Here is a 15837-nt window from a genome sequence, read left to right as displayed (position 1 = left end):
CACAGCCCCAAAGGTGCAAGAGTTATGTATGCACTAGGGGAAGAAGGCTGAGAGTCTAATGCTACCCAGGCCTCCACTTACTCCCTTTGCAAACTTTCCTCCCCCTCCTCAGAGCTGCGGATCCTGCTGCTGTGTGGTAGTGACCTGCTGGAGTCCTTCTGCATCCCAGGGCTCTGGAACGAGGCAGATGTGAGTAGCAGGGTTATTGCCTGGCACGCACGCAGCTGGGACTGGGAGGGATGGGAAAGGTGTACTTGGTTCTGGCCTCGTCTTCACTTCTCCTGAGCTCCTAAAAGGCCAGTCCATTCACATGCTATGGTAGAAAATTCTCCCCTACCTGCTACTGCATTTTTATACTTAACTCCTCCTCAAGCTTGCTCCAGTAAAGCTCCTGGGAGAAAAGCAAGCTGAGTTATACAGTATCTGGCTCCAAATAGTGCTTGGGATATGTGTTTGTGTTGCGGGCGGGGAGCAGAAAGGGAGAAAACATCTTTGCCCTTTTGAGATTATTGTGTGTTTTGTTTCCCTTTGATTCCTTTTGAAGAGGTGGTAAATACCACCCCCAATCCCCTCAACAAGAGAAAAAGGGTCCAGAGGGGAGAAGTGCGTGGCAAGAGGTGGGCAGGATCCTTGGCAATTGACTTGGCATTGAGGGAACCTGGAGGTTAACCTTACACCACTTAGGAGCTCCGTGACACCTTTTGTTGCCAGATCTGACTGTGATGATCTCAAACCAGCTCACCCATCAATTACTCACTCTTCACACATACATTCATTCTTATTCTTTCATTAATTTGTTCACCTGGTGGCCTGAGCTAGCGCCCAACCCCATAGCTCTATGGACATTGAATTCCCAAGACAGCAATTCTAGGCAGAATGTTTTTTATTAACTTACTGTGTGACTCTGGACCTGCCTCAGGTTTTTTTTTTTTTTTTTTTTTTTTTTTAATTTGTAAAACCTGTAGAAGGTTATCCATAGCATTCTGAGATTTTAAAGAAATGTTGTGCCATACAATCCTTGCCCCTAAGTAATAGGTGGCATGACATACTCATATGAAATATTTTCGTGTACATTTATGTGCCTCTGGACAGAGAGACAGAGGCAGGACAGAGCCAGTCAGGGTCAGGCTCAAGATTCAAGTTCTACTCGCACACAGCTCATGACAAAATATATTAGTAGTAGTAGTAGTAGTGTTAGTATTATTTTGAGACGAGTCACTCTGTGGCCCAGGCTGGAGTACAAGTGGCACCATCTCCGCTCACTGCAACTTCCACCTACCAGGTTCAAACGATTCTCCTGCCTCAGCCTCCTGAGGAGCTGGGATTACAGGCACCTGCTACCACACCTGGCTAATTTTTGTATTTTTAGTAGAGACGGGGTTTCACCATGTTGGCCAGGCCGGTCTCAAACCCCTGACCTCAGGCAATCCGCCCACCTTGGCCTCCCAAAGTGCTGGGATTACAGACATGAGCCACCACGCCTGGCCAACAAAATACATCCTGAGTTTTGTTTGTTTCCGTCCCTAAAATGAGCATAATAATAGTACCTACCTCCCATGGGTTTGGAAGGCTTAAATGGTATTGTCTATTGAAAGTGCCTAGCTGGTGCCCCTGACATGCAGTCATGCTCAATAACGCTAAGAAGTGAATTTGCTTAAATAGACGCACAGATACGCATGCTATTCACGATGAAGGGCATGAATGCTAACATGCTGTGGTATAACCAAGATGGCAGGGAAAGTTTCAGGGAAGTAAAGTATACTGTGTGAAATATACAGTCCTCTCCACCCTGGAACCATTTCCTCCAGGTGAAATCTTAAACCTCCTTTCAATTCTAAATTAAGTGGCTTAATTAGCTTTTGCTTTACTCCCTACTTCACAAGGGGCTGTGAAAGTCAAAAGTAATGCTGGGCAAAGTTCTATACAAGAGCTCAGCAAAGCTCTTTCGAGAATCCAGGCAAATCTGGGCAATTGCCCCGGCCAGGGTTTATTGCAGAGGCCTGGGCAGTCCTGGAGGGATTTAGAGGGATGAGGTCAATAGCTGCCACACAGCCTGGAGTGGTGCTTGGGAGCAGGAATCCCTGGGGGCTCTTTACTAAGTGTGATGGGTGAGGAGCCTCCTCTCTAGGGCAGACCCACGCTTCCTGGAGCCTGAAACTTACACAATTTGGGGCCTTGCTGCAGGCCAGGCCCTCTCTGCTCCTCCCAGTTAGATTGCCAGTTTAGATTGCAGGTACTCTAACTTCACTCCAAAATGGCTGGTCTTGGTGTTGTCAGATACCAATGTTAGAGGACCAGGGACAAGAGCTCTAGGTCTCCTCTTTCTGGTTGGTCACTGGTGCTGAGACCAGGGTTGGCTGGAAAATCTGAGAAACATTCAATTGCTGTTGATTTACCAGGGATGTAACCACAGAGGTGGAGTAAACCCATTGAGTCAAATGTGTTCCCACTTGACCACTTGGCAAGTCCCAGCCCTGACCCTCTTCTCTTTCTAGATCATAGAATTTCTGTCCCATCTGGGTGGTTGTGGAAAAAGGGGAGGGATTCTCCTATCCCATTTCCAACCTCCAGTCTGAGATAGATGACTTTGGAACATCCTCTGGAAGCCAGGGATGGATGAGATAATGAACCAAGAGCAAGATCAGGTGACCAACTAGTCCCTGTGTCTGCAAGACTTACCTGGTTTTAAAACTGAAATACTCATATCCTGGGGCCTCCCTCAGTCCTGGGTTGGCCACCCTGGAGTCCCAGGACACCCAGCCTAGCTATGCTCAGAGGGTACCACAGTCCCAGGCCAGCAGGGACCGTACATCTAGCTTGTCCAGGGTGGTGAAAAATCCAGTCCCCTGCAGAGGCAGCAGGATTTGGTCAAGCTTGCTCCAGAGGGCTTTTTAGAGCCTGGAGTCGACATGTTTCCCCACCCTGCCAGCCAATTGCTCAGTCCCCTGCCTCAACCCACAGCTGATCTGCGAGGTCCTTAGAACCACTGAGTCTGAGACAGAGCGGGGAGAATTCCAAGAAGCTGTTTCCTCACATAATGAGTGTGAATCTCAGCCTACGAGACAGAGGTGTGCCAGAAATATCGTGTTAATGTATTTACATCAAATTAACATTTCACTCTAAATCCCTATCCCACAGGGATGGTGGAAATTTAGTCTCAGCCATTACTAATTAGCAGACCCGAGAGGCTCTTGCACACCCTGAACATAAGGACAGTCCTTTAATCTCAGTTTCCCATGGTCACCACCGACATCATCCCTGGCCAAGCCTTTGCCATCCGTTGAAGTCAAAGTGCTCTGCTCCACACCCACCTGGGACAGGGAACTCCTGGCTGAATCTGGAGGCTTGTGCTGGGCCCCATGTGTTCACCAGGCCCATCCTCCTCTGAGGCTTTCCTGCTAGTGTGCTGCCTGGGAGAGAGGAGGAGTGGGCTTCACAGACCTGTAGCCTCTTCCTCTTGTGGGGAAAGTTGGTGGGAGGACAGCAGAACCACTTCTTTGCTCTTTCTATCCCCAAGAGCATCTTCTCTATTTTCTCTCCCCTCTTCAGGACATCTAATGAAATGTCTTTTTGTTGTTGTTTCTTTAGAGATGAGGTCACACTATGTTGCCCAGGCTGGTCCTCCCACCTCAGCCTCTCAAAGTGCTGTATTACAAGCCTGAGCCCCTGCACCAGGTTCAAAATTTCTTCAGTGAATTTAAAGTCATTGGCTTCAGGCTGGACGCAGTGACTCAACGGCTGTAATCCCAGCACTTTGGGAGGCTGAGGCAGGCAGATCACCTGAGGTCAGGAGTTCGAGACCAGCCTGGCCAACATGGTGAACCCCCCTGTCTCTACTAAAAATACAAAAAATAGCCAGGTGTGGTGGCAGGCGCCTGTAATCCCAGCTACTCAGGAGGCTGAGACAGGAGAACTGCTTGAACTCAGGAGGCGGAGGTAGCAGTGAGCCGAGATCATGCCACTGCACTCCAGCCTGGATGACAGAGTGAGACTATGTCTCTACATAAATAAATAAATAGTCACTGATTTCAAAGCATTCTGGTTTTGTCCTGCAAATCCTTCTTATAAAAGATTTGGCTCTCTGCTAGAAATAGAGCTGGCCGGCCAGGTGCAGTGACTCATACCTATAATCCCAGCACTTTGGGAGGCTGGAGTGGGTGGATTACTTGAGATCAGGAGTTCAAGACCAGTTGGCCAACATGGTGAAACCCCCATCTCTACTAAAAATACAAAAATTAGCTGGGTGTGGTGGCACGTGCCTGTAATCCCAGCTACTCGGGAGGCTGAAGCAGGAAAACTGCATGAACCCAGGAGGTGGAGGTCGCAGTAAGCTGAGATCACACCACTGCACTCCAGCCTGGGTGACAAAGCAAGACTCCATTAAAAAAAAAAAAAACAGAAAGGAAGGGAGGGAGGGAAGGAGGGAGGGAGGGAGGGAAGGAAGGAAGGAAGGAAGGAAGGAAGGAAGGAAGGAAGGAAGGAAGGAAGGAAAGAAAGAAAGAAATAGAGCCAGCAGAGGAGGGCGTGGAGAGCATGAAACTAGTTAGCACCTCAGTGAATAGTCCACTGCCCTTATTTGGGGAAGGCTGGATCTCAAGGTCTGGAAAAGGAACATCTTTTAGGAGTGGGTACAGAGCGGGCTCTGCTTATTGTACTAGCAAGTTCTACCATCTGCAGTTTGCCTGGAAACGGCCTGTTTCAGGATTTCAGTTCCCAACCATGCGACCCCTGGAAATGAGATATGTGAGACCTGCTTGTTTCAGGTTTCATTCGTTTGTTATTCATTCATCCCTTTCTCAGAGTGTATTTCTTTTTATAACCTGGCGCCCTGAGTGATACTTGTTGACCACAGACCTTTGCTTGTATGCCATGAGGCCAAAACTCTGAAATCTGCTGTTAAAAGAAACACTTCAGCTGAATTAAATTTAAAAGACCTTAATTTAGCAATGAACAATTCATGAATCAGGCAGCCTCCCATGTCAGAGTAGGCTCTCAGACTCCAGCACAGCCACGTGGTGGAAGATTTATGGACAGAAAAGGGAAGGTGATATACAGAGAATGGAAGTGAAGTACAGAAACAGCCATATTTCAACACAGTTTGAACAGCTGGCTACATTTGATTGACCAAAACTTGGTGATTGATTGGCACAAATGCAGGCTACAGCCTGTTTATACCTCCACTTGTTATGGTTCACCATGTACAGAGAAACCTTTAGGTTGAACTTAAAATATGCAGGGCGACAGCTTTAGGCCAAACTTGATTTAACACTGCCCTTGACCGGGGACAGAAGGGCAGGAGGGAGATCAAACCTTCTTCTTGGAAAAGTCCTAGGCCCTGCCCCCACACTCCAGTCTCTCATATCTTCCCCAGAATCTTCAGAAAGAAGACAGGAGGGAAGCCACTGGTTCAAACAGGTCTGGGAAGAAAGCTCAAAGGGGCTATGGAGCAGCCTGCCCTTCAGCCGGGCCAGGAACCAGCTGAGCCCATCTGTTGAACAGCTGGACTGCCAGGGCCTCCTCGAGTACCATCTCCTACTCTCCACTGAGTCAGTTTTGCTTTTTCTTTCACTTTGGATTCCTGAACCAAAGCTCTCCATCCAGAAATATAATTACATGACTAATGGGGTGACCCCATCCCAACCCCAAACACATCCCTTGTGGCATTTCCCATTAGGCACAAAGATCCATTATCCCACAGCAAATTCTGACCTCTAACTAGTGACACACCCTTCCTCTTACATTCCATGGAGAAAAAATTCCATACATAGTCATCGAGTTTCTCCCAAGTGTAATAGAAGAGAGTTGCTGTATGTCCTGGAAACTGGCACATCCACTCTGGATTTCTGAGGGAAATCAAGATCCAGACTTCTGGACCAGCCTCAGAGATTGGAACCCAGCTCCCAACACCTCGCTGCATTCCCGGGTTCTTTATTAGAGAACCAGTCTCCCTTAGGAGACCTGCCCCTTTGCTTTGCTGCCTCCTGATACCAGCATCAGTGCAGGTATCCAGGCATGGATCAGGAACTATGGGAAGCCAAGACCAAAGGCTGCAGGGTCAACCATGGGCAGATTTGAGCAGAAGGCATTTGCACTCATTCCCCTCCCCAAAACAAAACCCATTGTTTAGGGATCTGATGCTGCCAGCTGCTTTGTCCATCACTGCACCCAGCAAGCAAATAAATTCTGTTTCAAGACTGAGCACGTTGGCTTACACCTGTAATCCCAGCACTTTGGGAGGCTGAGGCGGGCAGATCACCTGAGGTCAGGAGATCAAAACCAGCCTGGCCAACATGGTAAAATCCCATCTCTACTAAAAATAAAAGAAATTAGCCAGGTGTGGTGGCAGGTGCCTGTAATCCCAGCTACTCAGGAGGCTGAGGCAGGAGAATCACTTGAACCCGGGAGGTGGATGTTGCAGTGAGCCGAGAGGGTGCCACTGCAGTCCACCCTGGGCAACAAGAGTGAAATATCATCTCAAAAAATTTTTTTTGATTCAAGCATTCCCTTCTTCAATCAGTCAATCTTTCAGCAAATACTTATCAAGCGCCCAGGATGAACATAGAATGTATTTATCTTTGAGGCACTTACAGTTTAAAAGTATCTGACTTTTCTCTCTTTTACTTTCTTTTCGTTTCTTTCTTTTCTCTCCTCTTCTCTTCTCTCTCTTCTCTTCTCTTTTCTCTCTTCTCTTCTCTTCTCTTCTCTTCTCTTCTCTTCTCTTCTCTTCTCTTCTCTTCTCTTTTCTTCTCTTCTCTTGACAGAGTCTCACTCTGTCTCCTAGGCTGCAGTGCAGTGGCGCAGTCTCAGCTCACTGCAACCTCTGCCTCCCAGGTTCAAGCGATTCTCCTGCCTCAGCCTCTCAAGTAGCCGGGGCTACAGGCACGTGCCACCACACCTGGCTAATTTTTTCTGTTTTTAGTACAGATGGGGTTTTACCGTGTTAGCCAAGATGGTCTCAATCTCCTGACCTTGTGATCTGCCTGTCTCAGCCTCCCAAAGTGTTCAGATTACAGGCATGAGCCACCACACACAACCTATTCACTTATTTTAAAATACTTATTGAGCACCCAGCCAGGTGAGAAAACAAAGTAGATATTACCTGACTGTGCACTTTACTTTCCGGTGGGGAAGACAGACAATAAACATTTGGATTGTTTCTCATGGATTATCTTATTTAACACCCAGAACACTCCTGGGAAGTGAAATCTCTATTTCCATTTTATAGATATGGAGACCAAGGCTCAAATGGGTTGCTGGGTTGTGACTAGTCCAAGACCACAAAGCTATTGAATGGCAGAGCAGGACTTGTTTTAAACAAGTCTTCAGAGCCTTACTCCAGAGAGACTGACAAATAGGTGGGAATAACGCCATCTATCTTGTGCTGCCGGCCACAGGGGAGGACGTGACCCTTGAGCTGGGCTTTGAATGGTGAAGAGGACTGGGTGAAGTAGGTAGAAAGATAAGAGCTTTTGAAGTAGAGAAGAGGGTATATTCAGTAGGGGAACACCCACCGAATTTGGGGAGATGGTTCTGGTTGGTTGAAATAGGTGGATCCTGGTATTTATTTGGTATTAACTTTTGAGCACGCAGCAAAATCATTAAGTTTAATAACTACGTGTATTAACCGCTCTCAGGAGTATTTGCATTTCAAATGAGCAAGTCAATATTGAATCCAAAAGAGTAAAAACTCGGGGATGGGACACCAGTCACCAGATATGGCCACTGAGGAATTGTTTTATCTTTCTTTTTTTTTCATTCCTCAGAGCCCAGCATTCCACAGGCTGGTTCTAATTGGCTGTATCCTACATTTTTCCAGCCAACCAGCCATGGGCTAACTGCTTCCTACATCCATCAGCTATGGGAAAACAACCAAAGAAAATAAACAGAGGAAGAGCCTGGGGCATTAGCCACTCCAGAAGAAATCCCAGGGCCCCAGGATAAATGGAACAAAGACAAACATTTGGCTATTCAGGCTCAGATGGTTTTTATCAGAGAGTCCAGCTCCAGCCAGGAAGCCTGATGGACTCTTGCACCCCAGGGATTAGGCCCTCACACTGACACCACTGATACCAAATTACAGGCTCAGAGGAAGGAGGCTCAGGTCTTACCAATGGAGGATTCTGGTTGTTCTCGTGTGAAAGGCACTGTTGGTTTGGTTTCCAGGCTGTTGACTTGAGTCTGGAATCCCCTGTCTTCCCACACCCCCAGTTAAGTTGGCAGTGGAGTGGGGATGATTTCCTCTGGGGAGCCTCTCTTAAGAATGGTTCTTTCTCTTTTTTTGCATTAAGAGAACCATCCTGGAAATGCATTTCCACCTGCTGGACTCTGACCTTGCTGGTTTCCATCCAGCCTTCCCTCCAGAGAGTGGCAGGGGCCAGAGAAAGGTGGAGAATCCTTTACTGAAATGGAGGGAGCATGTTTCAGAAGCTGCTCACGTACTGCGTGGCTTTGCCAAAGTTCCTTCTTTGCATCTTTTTAAATTCATCCAGAAGTATACTAAAATTATATACTCTAAGGGTGATGCAGAGTAATGAATTGGAAGGTGCCAGCCTCTCAATGCTGTGGTAAGCTGGTAGCTGTGGTAAGCTGGGGGAAGAAAATAAGGGCGAATATATTTTCAAATAGAAATATTTTTTAACCAAAAAAGTTTCAAGTCTCTAAAATATGAGTCTTAAAAATGGATTTGGAAGAGGTGTGATGTGAAGGAAAGAGTCTTCAAGGCAGACCAGAGTGGATTCCACTCACTTGTTAGCTGTGCAGCGTGGACAGGTTATTAAATCTCACTGAGTCTTGGTTTCTCCACCTATGAAGTAAGAACTGAGGCACATATCTCTGAAGATAGTTGTCATAAGGATTAAATGTAATAAGCTCCTAGTACTGTGCATTCACATAGCAGGAATCTTGATCAGTGTTTCTTCCTCTCCTTCCCAACGGCCCCATGTACCTCCCTGACTCTCCTTATCCGGAGGAGAAACACAAGTGGGCCGCAGTCGCTGATGTACTGTACCTGAGAAGAGAGCACTGTTTGGGAGGGAAGGTCAGGCTTTGGCTCGCTGATCTTAGAATGGCCCTGTGGAGGAACTTGCCAGTTAAGCCTGCCAGGGAAAATCCACAGACATTGTCTCCTGCAGCTAACAGACGTCAAGCCCTCTGTTTAAGACACTCTAATGGCGTTTCTTTGTGATTGGAATGAAACCCTGTCTTCATCATGATGTGGTCCTTGTCTACTTTTCTGACCGCTGTGTGCCCGAGTCCCACCTTGTTTATTTGATCAATTTTCCCCACCTCAGGGCCTTTGTACTAGCTGTAGCCTTTTTTGGAATCTTCTTCTCCTAGATATCCCCATGCCCTTCACTTCCTATCACTTAGGTTTCAACATAAGGGTCATTTTGTTTTAGAATCATTATTATTTAACTCTACTTGTTGTTTTCTTTTTATTTATTTTTCAGAGACAGGGTCTCACTCTGCTAGAGTGCAGTGGTGCGACCATAGCTCACTGCAGCCTTGAACTCCTGGGCTCAAGCGATCCTCTTGCCTCAGCCTCAAAAGTAGCTGGAACTCAAGCATGTGCCACCACACTCAGCTAATTTAAAATAAATTTTTCTTTTTTGTAGAGATGAGGTCTCACCGCCATGTTGCCCAGGCTGGTCTGGAACTCCTGGGCTCAAGTGATCCTTCCATCTTGGCCTTTTAAAGTGCTGGGATTACAGGCATGAGTCATCACACCTTGCCATGACGTTATCTTATTTATATGTTTGTTTGTTTATGATCTCTCCCTACTTGAAGGTAAGCCCCTTGAGTGCAGGAAACTTGCCTGTCTTATTTGCCAACACCAGAGCAATGCCCAGTTCACCATATATATTCAATAAAAGTTGAATGAAAGGGTACTTGAGGACAGGAGGAGTTCAGCTCATAAGAGAGTTTGCCTCCACCATGGGATGTGTCCCAAACTTTTGCTAGTTACCCATAATATGTTAGTCACTATAAGATATTAGCCACCCAGTAGTAACCTACCCTTATCCTCACAGCAGTAGATACAATTGAAAATAATCATTTGTTTAATGTCTCACACTAGATAGTGATCTGTCCAAGGGATGAAGCCATATCTGTGTTGCTCAATGCTGCATCCCTGGTGTCTAGGAAAATGCCTGGCTAAGACCACAAGGCATCCACCCACTCAAAGCATCCCCTTAAATCCAGCAGGGAAGGTCTTGAAATTTAGCCTCTTGGACGGATGAGCAAACTTGACGTTCCTTCCAAGAGCTCTGCTGCCTGGGTCATGAGTGTTTTCTCTTCCAAGGCCAAGTTGCTTCCTGACTCAACATGTCTCATATCCTTCCCTCAGATTCCCCACATTTGGGGAAGCAGAGTCTACCCCCTCCCACTTCCTCTCCCCATCCCTATCCCTGCCTCCCCTGGGGAGCCTTTGACCAGAAGATGAGAAGATATGATCAAAGCTGTGCCGTGAGCAGGAAGTAGAAGCAGGATGAATGTCACAGACCCCACCTCTGAGGCTCAACACAGGCCAGTGCTGAACTGAAGGCCACTGTGTACTGCGGGGGAAGAAGATTGTGCCCTGACCCTTCCCATGGTGTGGGGTCACATTGGTCACCATCAAAAATGAAATTTACCAAGTAGAGTAGACCTGCAGGACAGTTCTACTGCATTGGCCACTCATCCACCCCAACCCCGAGGGCAAGACCCACAGAGAGCTCTCCGTGAAGACGGGAGGTGCTGGTCCCCTCGTGCACAAACAAGAGTTCAGTCCCAGAGGCCTGGGCACACTTCTGCAGGCTCCATAGGAAGAGGATCTGAATGCCCTATGCTTCCTGGGGTCAGATGTCTGCCTTACACCCCCCACTCCCCAGGGCACAGGGGGAATGTCCTTATTCATGCTGGGCTTCTCAGAGGTGCTGAAGAACCTGTCCTATGAGTACCTCATTTTGACCCCATCCTAAACCAGGCCAGAATATTAGCAGCCTAGGCAATTGCCCATGTGATTTAAAACAGCAATTCCTGGCCAGGCACAGTGGCCCATGTCTGTAATCCCAGCCCTTTGGGAGGCCAAGGCGGGTGGATCACGAGGTCAGGTGATCAAGACCATCCTCGCCAACACCGTGAAACCCCGTCTGTACTAAAAATACAAAAAAAAGAATTAGCCGGGCGTGGTGGTGCACACCTGTAGTCCCAGCTACTCGGGAGGCTGAGGCAGAAGAATCGCTTGAACCTGGGAGGCAGAGGTTGCAGTGAGCGGAGATCGCACCACCGCACTCCAGCCTGGTTGACAGAGTGAGATTCTGTCTCAAAGAAACGAACAAAAAAACAAACAAAAAAACTCCCAAAGGCAGATGCACATCAGAAGGATTAGGGAGTTTGTAAAGAGAGTGGCTGCAGCCCCCTGACACACGCTGTATCAAAATTTCTCAGGTAAGGTCTGGGGAATCTGTTTTGTTGTTTATTTTATTTTATTTTTTTCACAAATGATACTTGTTATTTGTCACCCTTAAAAGTCTGAATTTTAGCAGATTCTTGGTCCAGTGGCTCTTATCCACCAGCTTGTTCAACTTTAGCTCCTGTCTCTCCCCCAGTAGTTTTTCCAGAGCCACTATCTTCATGGTGAAAGTAGTGGCTCTGGAAAAACTAATGAAAACATTATGGGGAAGACAGATTGGCAAACGTTTTCTGTTTTCCAGTGCTGTCTGGGATCAATTTATTGAACACTTCTTTCAAGTCATTTGTCTACAACAACCCCCAGCCCCCCACCCAGTCATGATTACCATCATCTTCTCCTGGATTTGGCAGGCCCGTTGGTGCTGAGCCTAAGAGATCTTCCATATCTGATTGTTGCCTCTTTTTAGTAAAACCAACGTGGAATAGATGAAGCTAATAGCCATTGGTAGTCTTGACATCAACCTGAGCTTCAATCATGGTCTGCCATTTTTTTTTTTTTTTTTTTTTTTATGTATCATGGGTAAGATTAATGCTATGGAAGTTAGGAAGATTTTGACATGAACGTCTTCAGGAATCAGCTGGAATTTTTAAGATGGAGTCTTGCTCTTGTCGGCCAGACTAGAGTGCAGTGTCACAATCTTGGCTCACTGCAACCTCCACCTCCCAGGTTCAAGTGATTCTCCTGCCTCAGCTCCAGGAGTAGCTGGGATTACAGGTGTGTGCCACCACGCCCAACTAATTTTTTGTATTTTTAGTAGAGATGGGGTTTCACCATGTTGGCCAGGCTGGTCTCAAACTCCTGACCTTGTGATCTGCCCACCTTGGCCTCTCAAAGTGCTGGAATACAGGTGTAAGCCACTGCGCCCTGCCGGTCTGCCATTTTTTTGATCATGGAACACATTTTGTCACGGGTAAGATCCATGCCATGGAAGTGAGTCAGGCAGTTTTTGCCCTGGAGATCTTCAGTAATTAGCTTGAATTTTCTAAATGCAACTTTAGCATTCTGCAGATTAGCAAGACTCACTTCAAACGCACAACCCTTGAGGCTATCACAACTCCATGCAATTTTGGTTTCTTGCATCCTTGGGACTGATGTTTTTCCATTATTTCTTATGTGGAACATATAGCTGGTGTTTTCACACCATACCCATCTTACAAAATGGATCAGGTGCTCTCTCTTGGCTCCCTTTTTGCCATTTTTTGTAAAGCAATTGTTCTTGCCAGCCACCTTAGTGCTGCCTAGAGAACCAAAAGGGTGAAAGTGCAACTCTGGTGAGAATTTAGGCTTAAGGGGTGGGAGAGCACAAGGGATGCAGGTTTAATTCGAGTGGCCAGAGAGGATCTCACCAAGAAAGTAATATTTAAGTGAAACATTTTGAGCCAAGGAGCAACATAATTTGGCTTATATTTTAGTATTATCAGTCTGGCTATTGGAAATAGACTAAAAAAGGCAAAAAAATAATGAGAGACCAGAGCAATCCAAAGGAGAGATGATAGAGGTGAACTAGTTTCCTAGTTCTGCAAACGTGGTGGCTTAGGATAACACATCTTCATTATCTTATGGTCCCAGAAGTCAGAGTCTGAAATAGGTTTTACTGGGTCCAAACCAAGCTGTTAGCAAGGCCATGCTCCCTCCAGAGGATCTAGGGGAAAATTGGTTTCCTCGACTTTTCCAGCTTCTAGAGCTGCATTTGTTGCATTCATTGGCTTACAGTCCCTTCCTCCAACTTCAAGGCTCACGGTGTATCATTTCAAATCTCTTTCTGCTCCATCTTCTCATTGTCTTCTCTCTTCTGGGTCCAGTCTCCTTCTGCCTCTTGTAAGGGTACTTGTTATTGCATTTAGGGCCTGCCCAGACAACCCAGGATAATCTCAAGATTCTTAGTTTAATCATATTTGCAGAGTCTCTTTTGCCATATTCACAGGTTCCAGGGATTAGAACCTGGATATCTTTCGGGTTCATTATTCAGCTTACCAGAAGAGGCTTGGACCAATACAGAAGGGATGGACATGGTGAGAAATGAGCAGATTCTTGGATTTGTTTCGAAGGTAGAGTCCATTGGACTAATTTATAGATTGAATGTGGGATATGAGAGAAAGAGAGGAATCAAGGAAAATATCAAAGCTTTTTGTCTGAGCAATTATAAGAGAATTTCTATTTATGAAAAATCTTATAGAAAAACCATTTCTTTGAGGGGAGTGGTTGGTTTAACTGTTTACATTAGTTGGTCTAGGAGCTTATGGACATACTATGTTTGCGATGCCCTATCCAAGTGGCCATGTTGAGAAGGCAGCTGATATACGAGCCTGCAGTTCAGGAGAGAAGTTAATGCTGGAAATGTTAATTTGGAAGCCTTTAGTGTGCTTTTAAAGCTTTGTAATTATGAAGGTTGTGAGTGTAGATAGAAAAGAAAGAATGGCCAGTGATGGAGGCCTGGAGGAGTCCAGTGACACAAAGTCATAGAAAAGGAGGAATTAGCACAGGGGGCCAAAAAGAAGTAGCCAGCAGCCAGAGAGGTAGGAGGAAAACCAGGAGAGGGTAGTGTCTGGAGGCCTGGTGAAGGCAGGCAAGGTGGGGTTGGGGTGGGGAGGACAGCTGAGCTCCTGGAGGGAGACGGGTACTCATTGGACTGAAGGCACATCTCACCAACTCTAGCACCTAGTACCTTCCCTTTCCTAACATGCATACATGCATACACACATACACGCATGTGCACGCACACACACAGGCACACACACATACATACAAATACCCTCCAGCAGGAAAATTGTTTCTAAGCAGTGCAGCTTATTGAGTAAGGCCTGATTTGGGGGGCAAGGGATCCAGATTTTCTCCCATAATCCTCCAAACAGTTGCCACAAAAACAGTGTCTGGCCAAAGGCGCAGAGAGCATCTGCAGTCTCTGGCCTAAACCCCTGCCCTGATCCCCTAAAGCTGTAGATCTTGTCTCATAGATCCTGTGTCCCTCGACCCATCTGTGATTCCCAGGGACAAGTCTGTCACTGTTTTTGGAAAAGGAAAACATCTTAAGCAGAAAGGCCTCCATCTGCTTGCCACCCACTGAACAGCCTGGCACAGTTATTGATTGGGCGCTCAGATCATTAGGTGCTGAGTGGAGAGCAGCAGCTGCACTGATGTCACCCACAGGGCAATTCCCCCACGAGGACTGCTATTTTGAGCCATTATTTTCATGATTTAAACTAGAATGCTCACTTTATATAGACGCATTATTACAAACATCATATTTGAAACATTCATCAAGTTTACAGAATCAATTTGAAGGCAGATCCTACATTATGCAATTCATACTAGATTATGTTGAAACATCTACATAACCATGCAATTTAGGGATCCCCATGGATACCAGCTTGGATAGATTCTCTCTCCTCTCCTCTCCCCTTCCTCCCCTCTCCTCCCCTCCCCTGCTTTCTCTTCTCCCCTCCCCTCTCCTCTTCTCCTCTCTTCTCTTTTCTTTCTCTGCCAATTTCCCCAGACCTTTAATTCAGTACTTAGACCACTAGTTCAACAACTTTGTTGCATATTGATATCATCTGGGAAATTTAAAGAACTACTGCTGCCTGAGTCTCAGCCCCAGAGATTCTGGTTTAACTGATCTCAGGTGTGAGCTGGGCTTTAGAAATGTTTAAAGTCCTTCAGGTGATTCAAATGTGTAGCCAACTTTGAGAACCAGTGTCTAAGTAGTGAGTCCCAGTGCAATATCCTAAATGCCATGGCAGAAGGAGCTGGCTCTAACTCCAACTCCCTGCCCTGCCTCTCCCTACCGTTTCTGGTTTATAATATCAGTTTACCTGGTCTGAACACCAACAATAGTTGTGCAATGCTCTACATCTTCCAGATTACATGATCCAATGGTGCCCTGATATTCTATACCCAGCTTTCTAACTTCTCTCTACAACTTTCCTCCTAAGACACTCAGCCAATTTTTAATTTTAGCAACATCAGCACTCCAGCTTCAAGTCTAGGTCCAGTTGTAAGCAATAGGAGAAGCAGGGTAAAGGTGGACAGAAGTATTCAGGAGTGCACACACAAACACACACACAAAAAACCAATAAATCAGCCTTAGAAATGGAATTCTGCTGGAGAGAAGAAATCCTCTGCAGAAATTCCCTGGAGAGAAGGGGCCACCGTGCCCCCGTGTATCTGTTTTTGTGCCAGTTGTTTAGAGAATTATGGGAAAAAATCTGGGTCCCTAGCCCTCAAAGCAGGCATTGTCCAAGATCTAAACAGTAATATGCCCAGGCTACAGCCAAGTCTATTATTATTATTATTATTTTTTTTTTTTTTTTTTTTGAGACGGAGTTTCGCTCTTGTTACCCAGGCTGGAGTGCAATGGCGCGATCTCGGCTCACCACAACCTCCGCCTC

The 15837-nt window shown here is 46.3% G+C and overlaps 1 protein-coding gene across 1 annotated transcript in view; it reads left to right on the top strand.

Moving 5' to 3' along the window:
* Positions 1-15837, top strand: part of NMNAT2 (nicotinamide nucleotide adenylyltransferase 2) — a 173482-nt gene that overhangs the window by 143463 nt on the left and 14182 nt on the right. Inside the window, exon 8 of the mRNA XM_017524509.2 lies at positions 113-189. Within this exon, the coding sequence (XP_017379998.1) occupies positions 113-189 (77 nt within the window). The remainder of the gene's footprint in view (positions 1-112; positions 190-15837) is intronic.

Source organism: Cebus imitator, unplaced genomic scaffold, assembly GCF_001604975.1.
Source record: "Cebus imitator isolate Cc_AM_T3 unplaced genomic scaffold, Cebus_imitator-1.0 Scaffold33, whole genome shotgun sequence".
NCBI classification, from domain to species: Eukaryota; Metazoa; Chordata; class Mammalia; order Primates; family Cebidae; genus Cebus; species Cebus imitator.
Note: the sequence above shows the minus strand (reverse complement) of the source record. Positions and strands in the feature narration are given on the sequence as shown.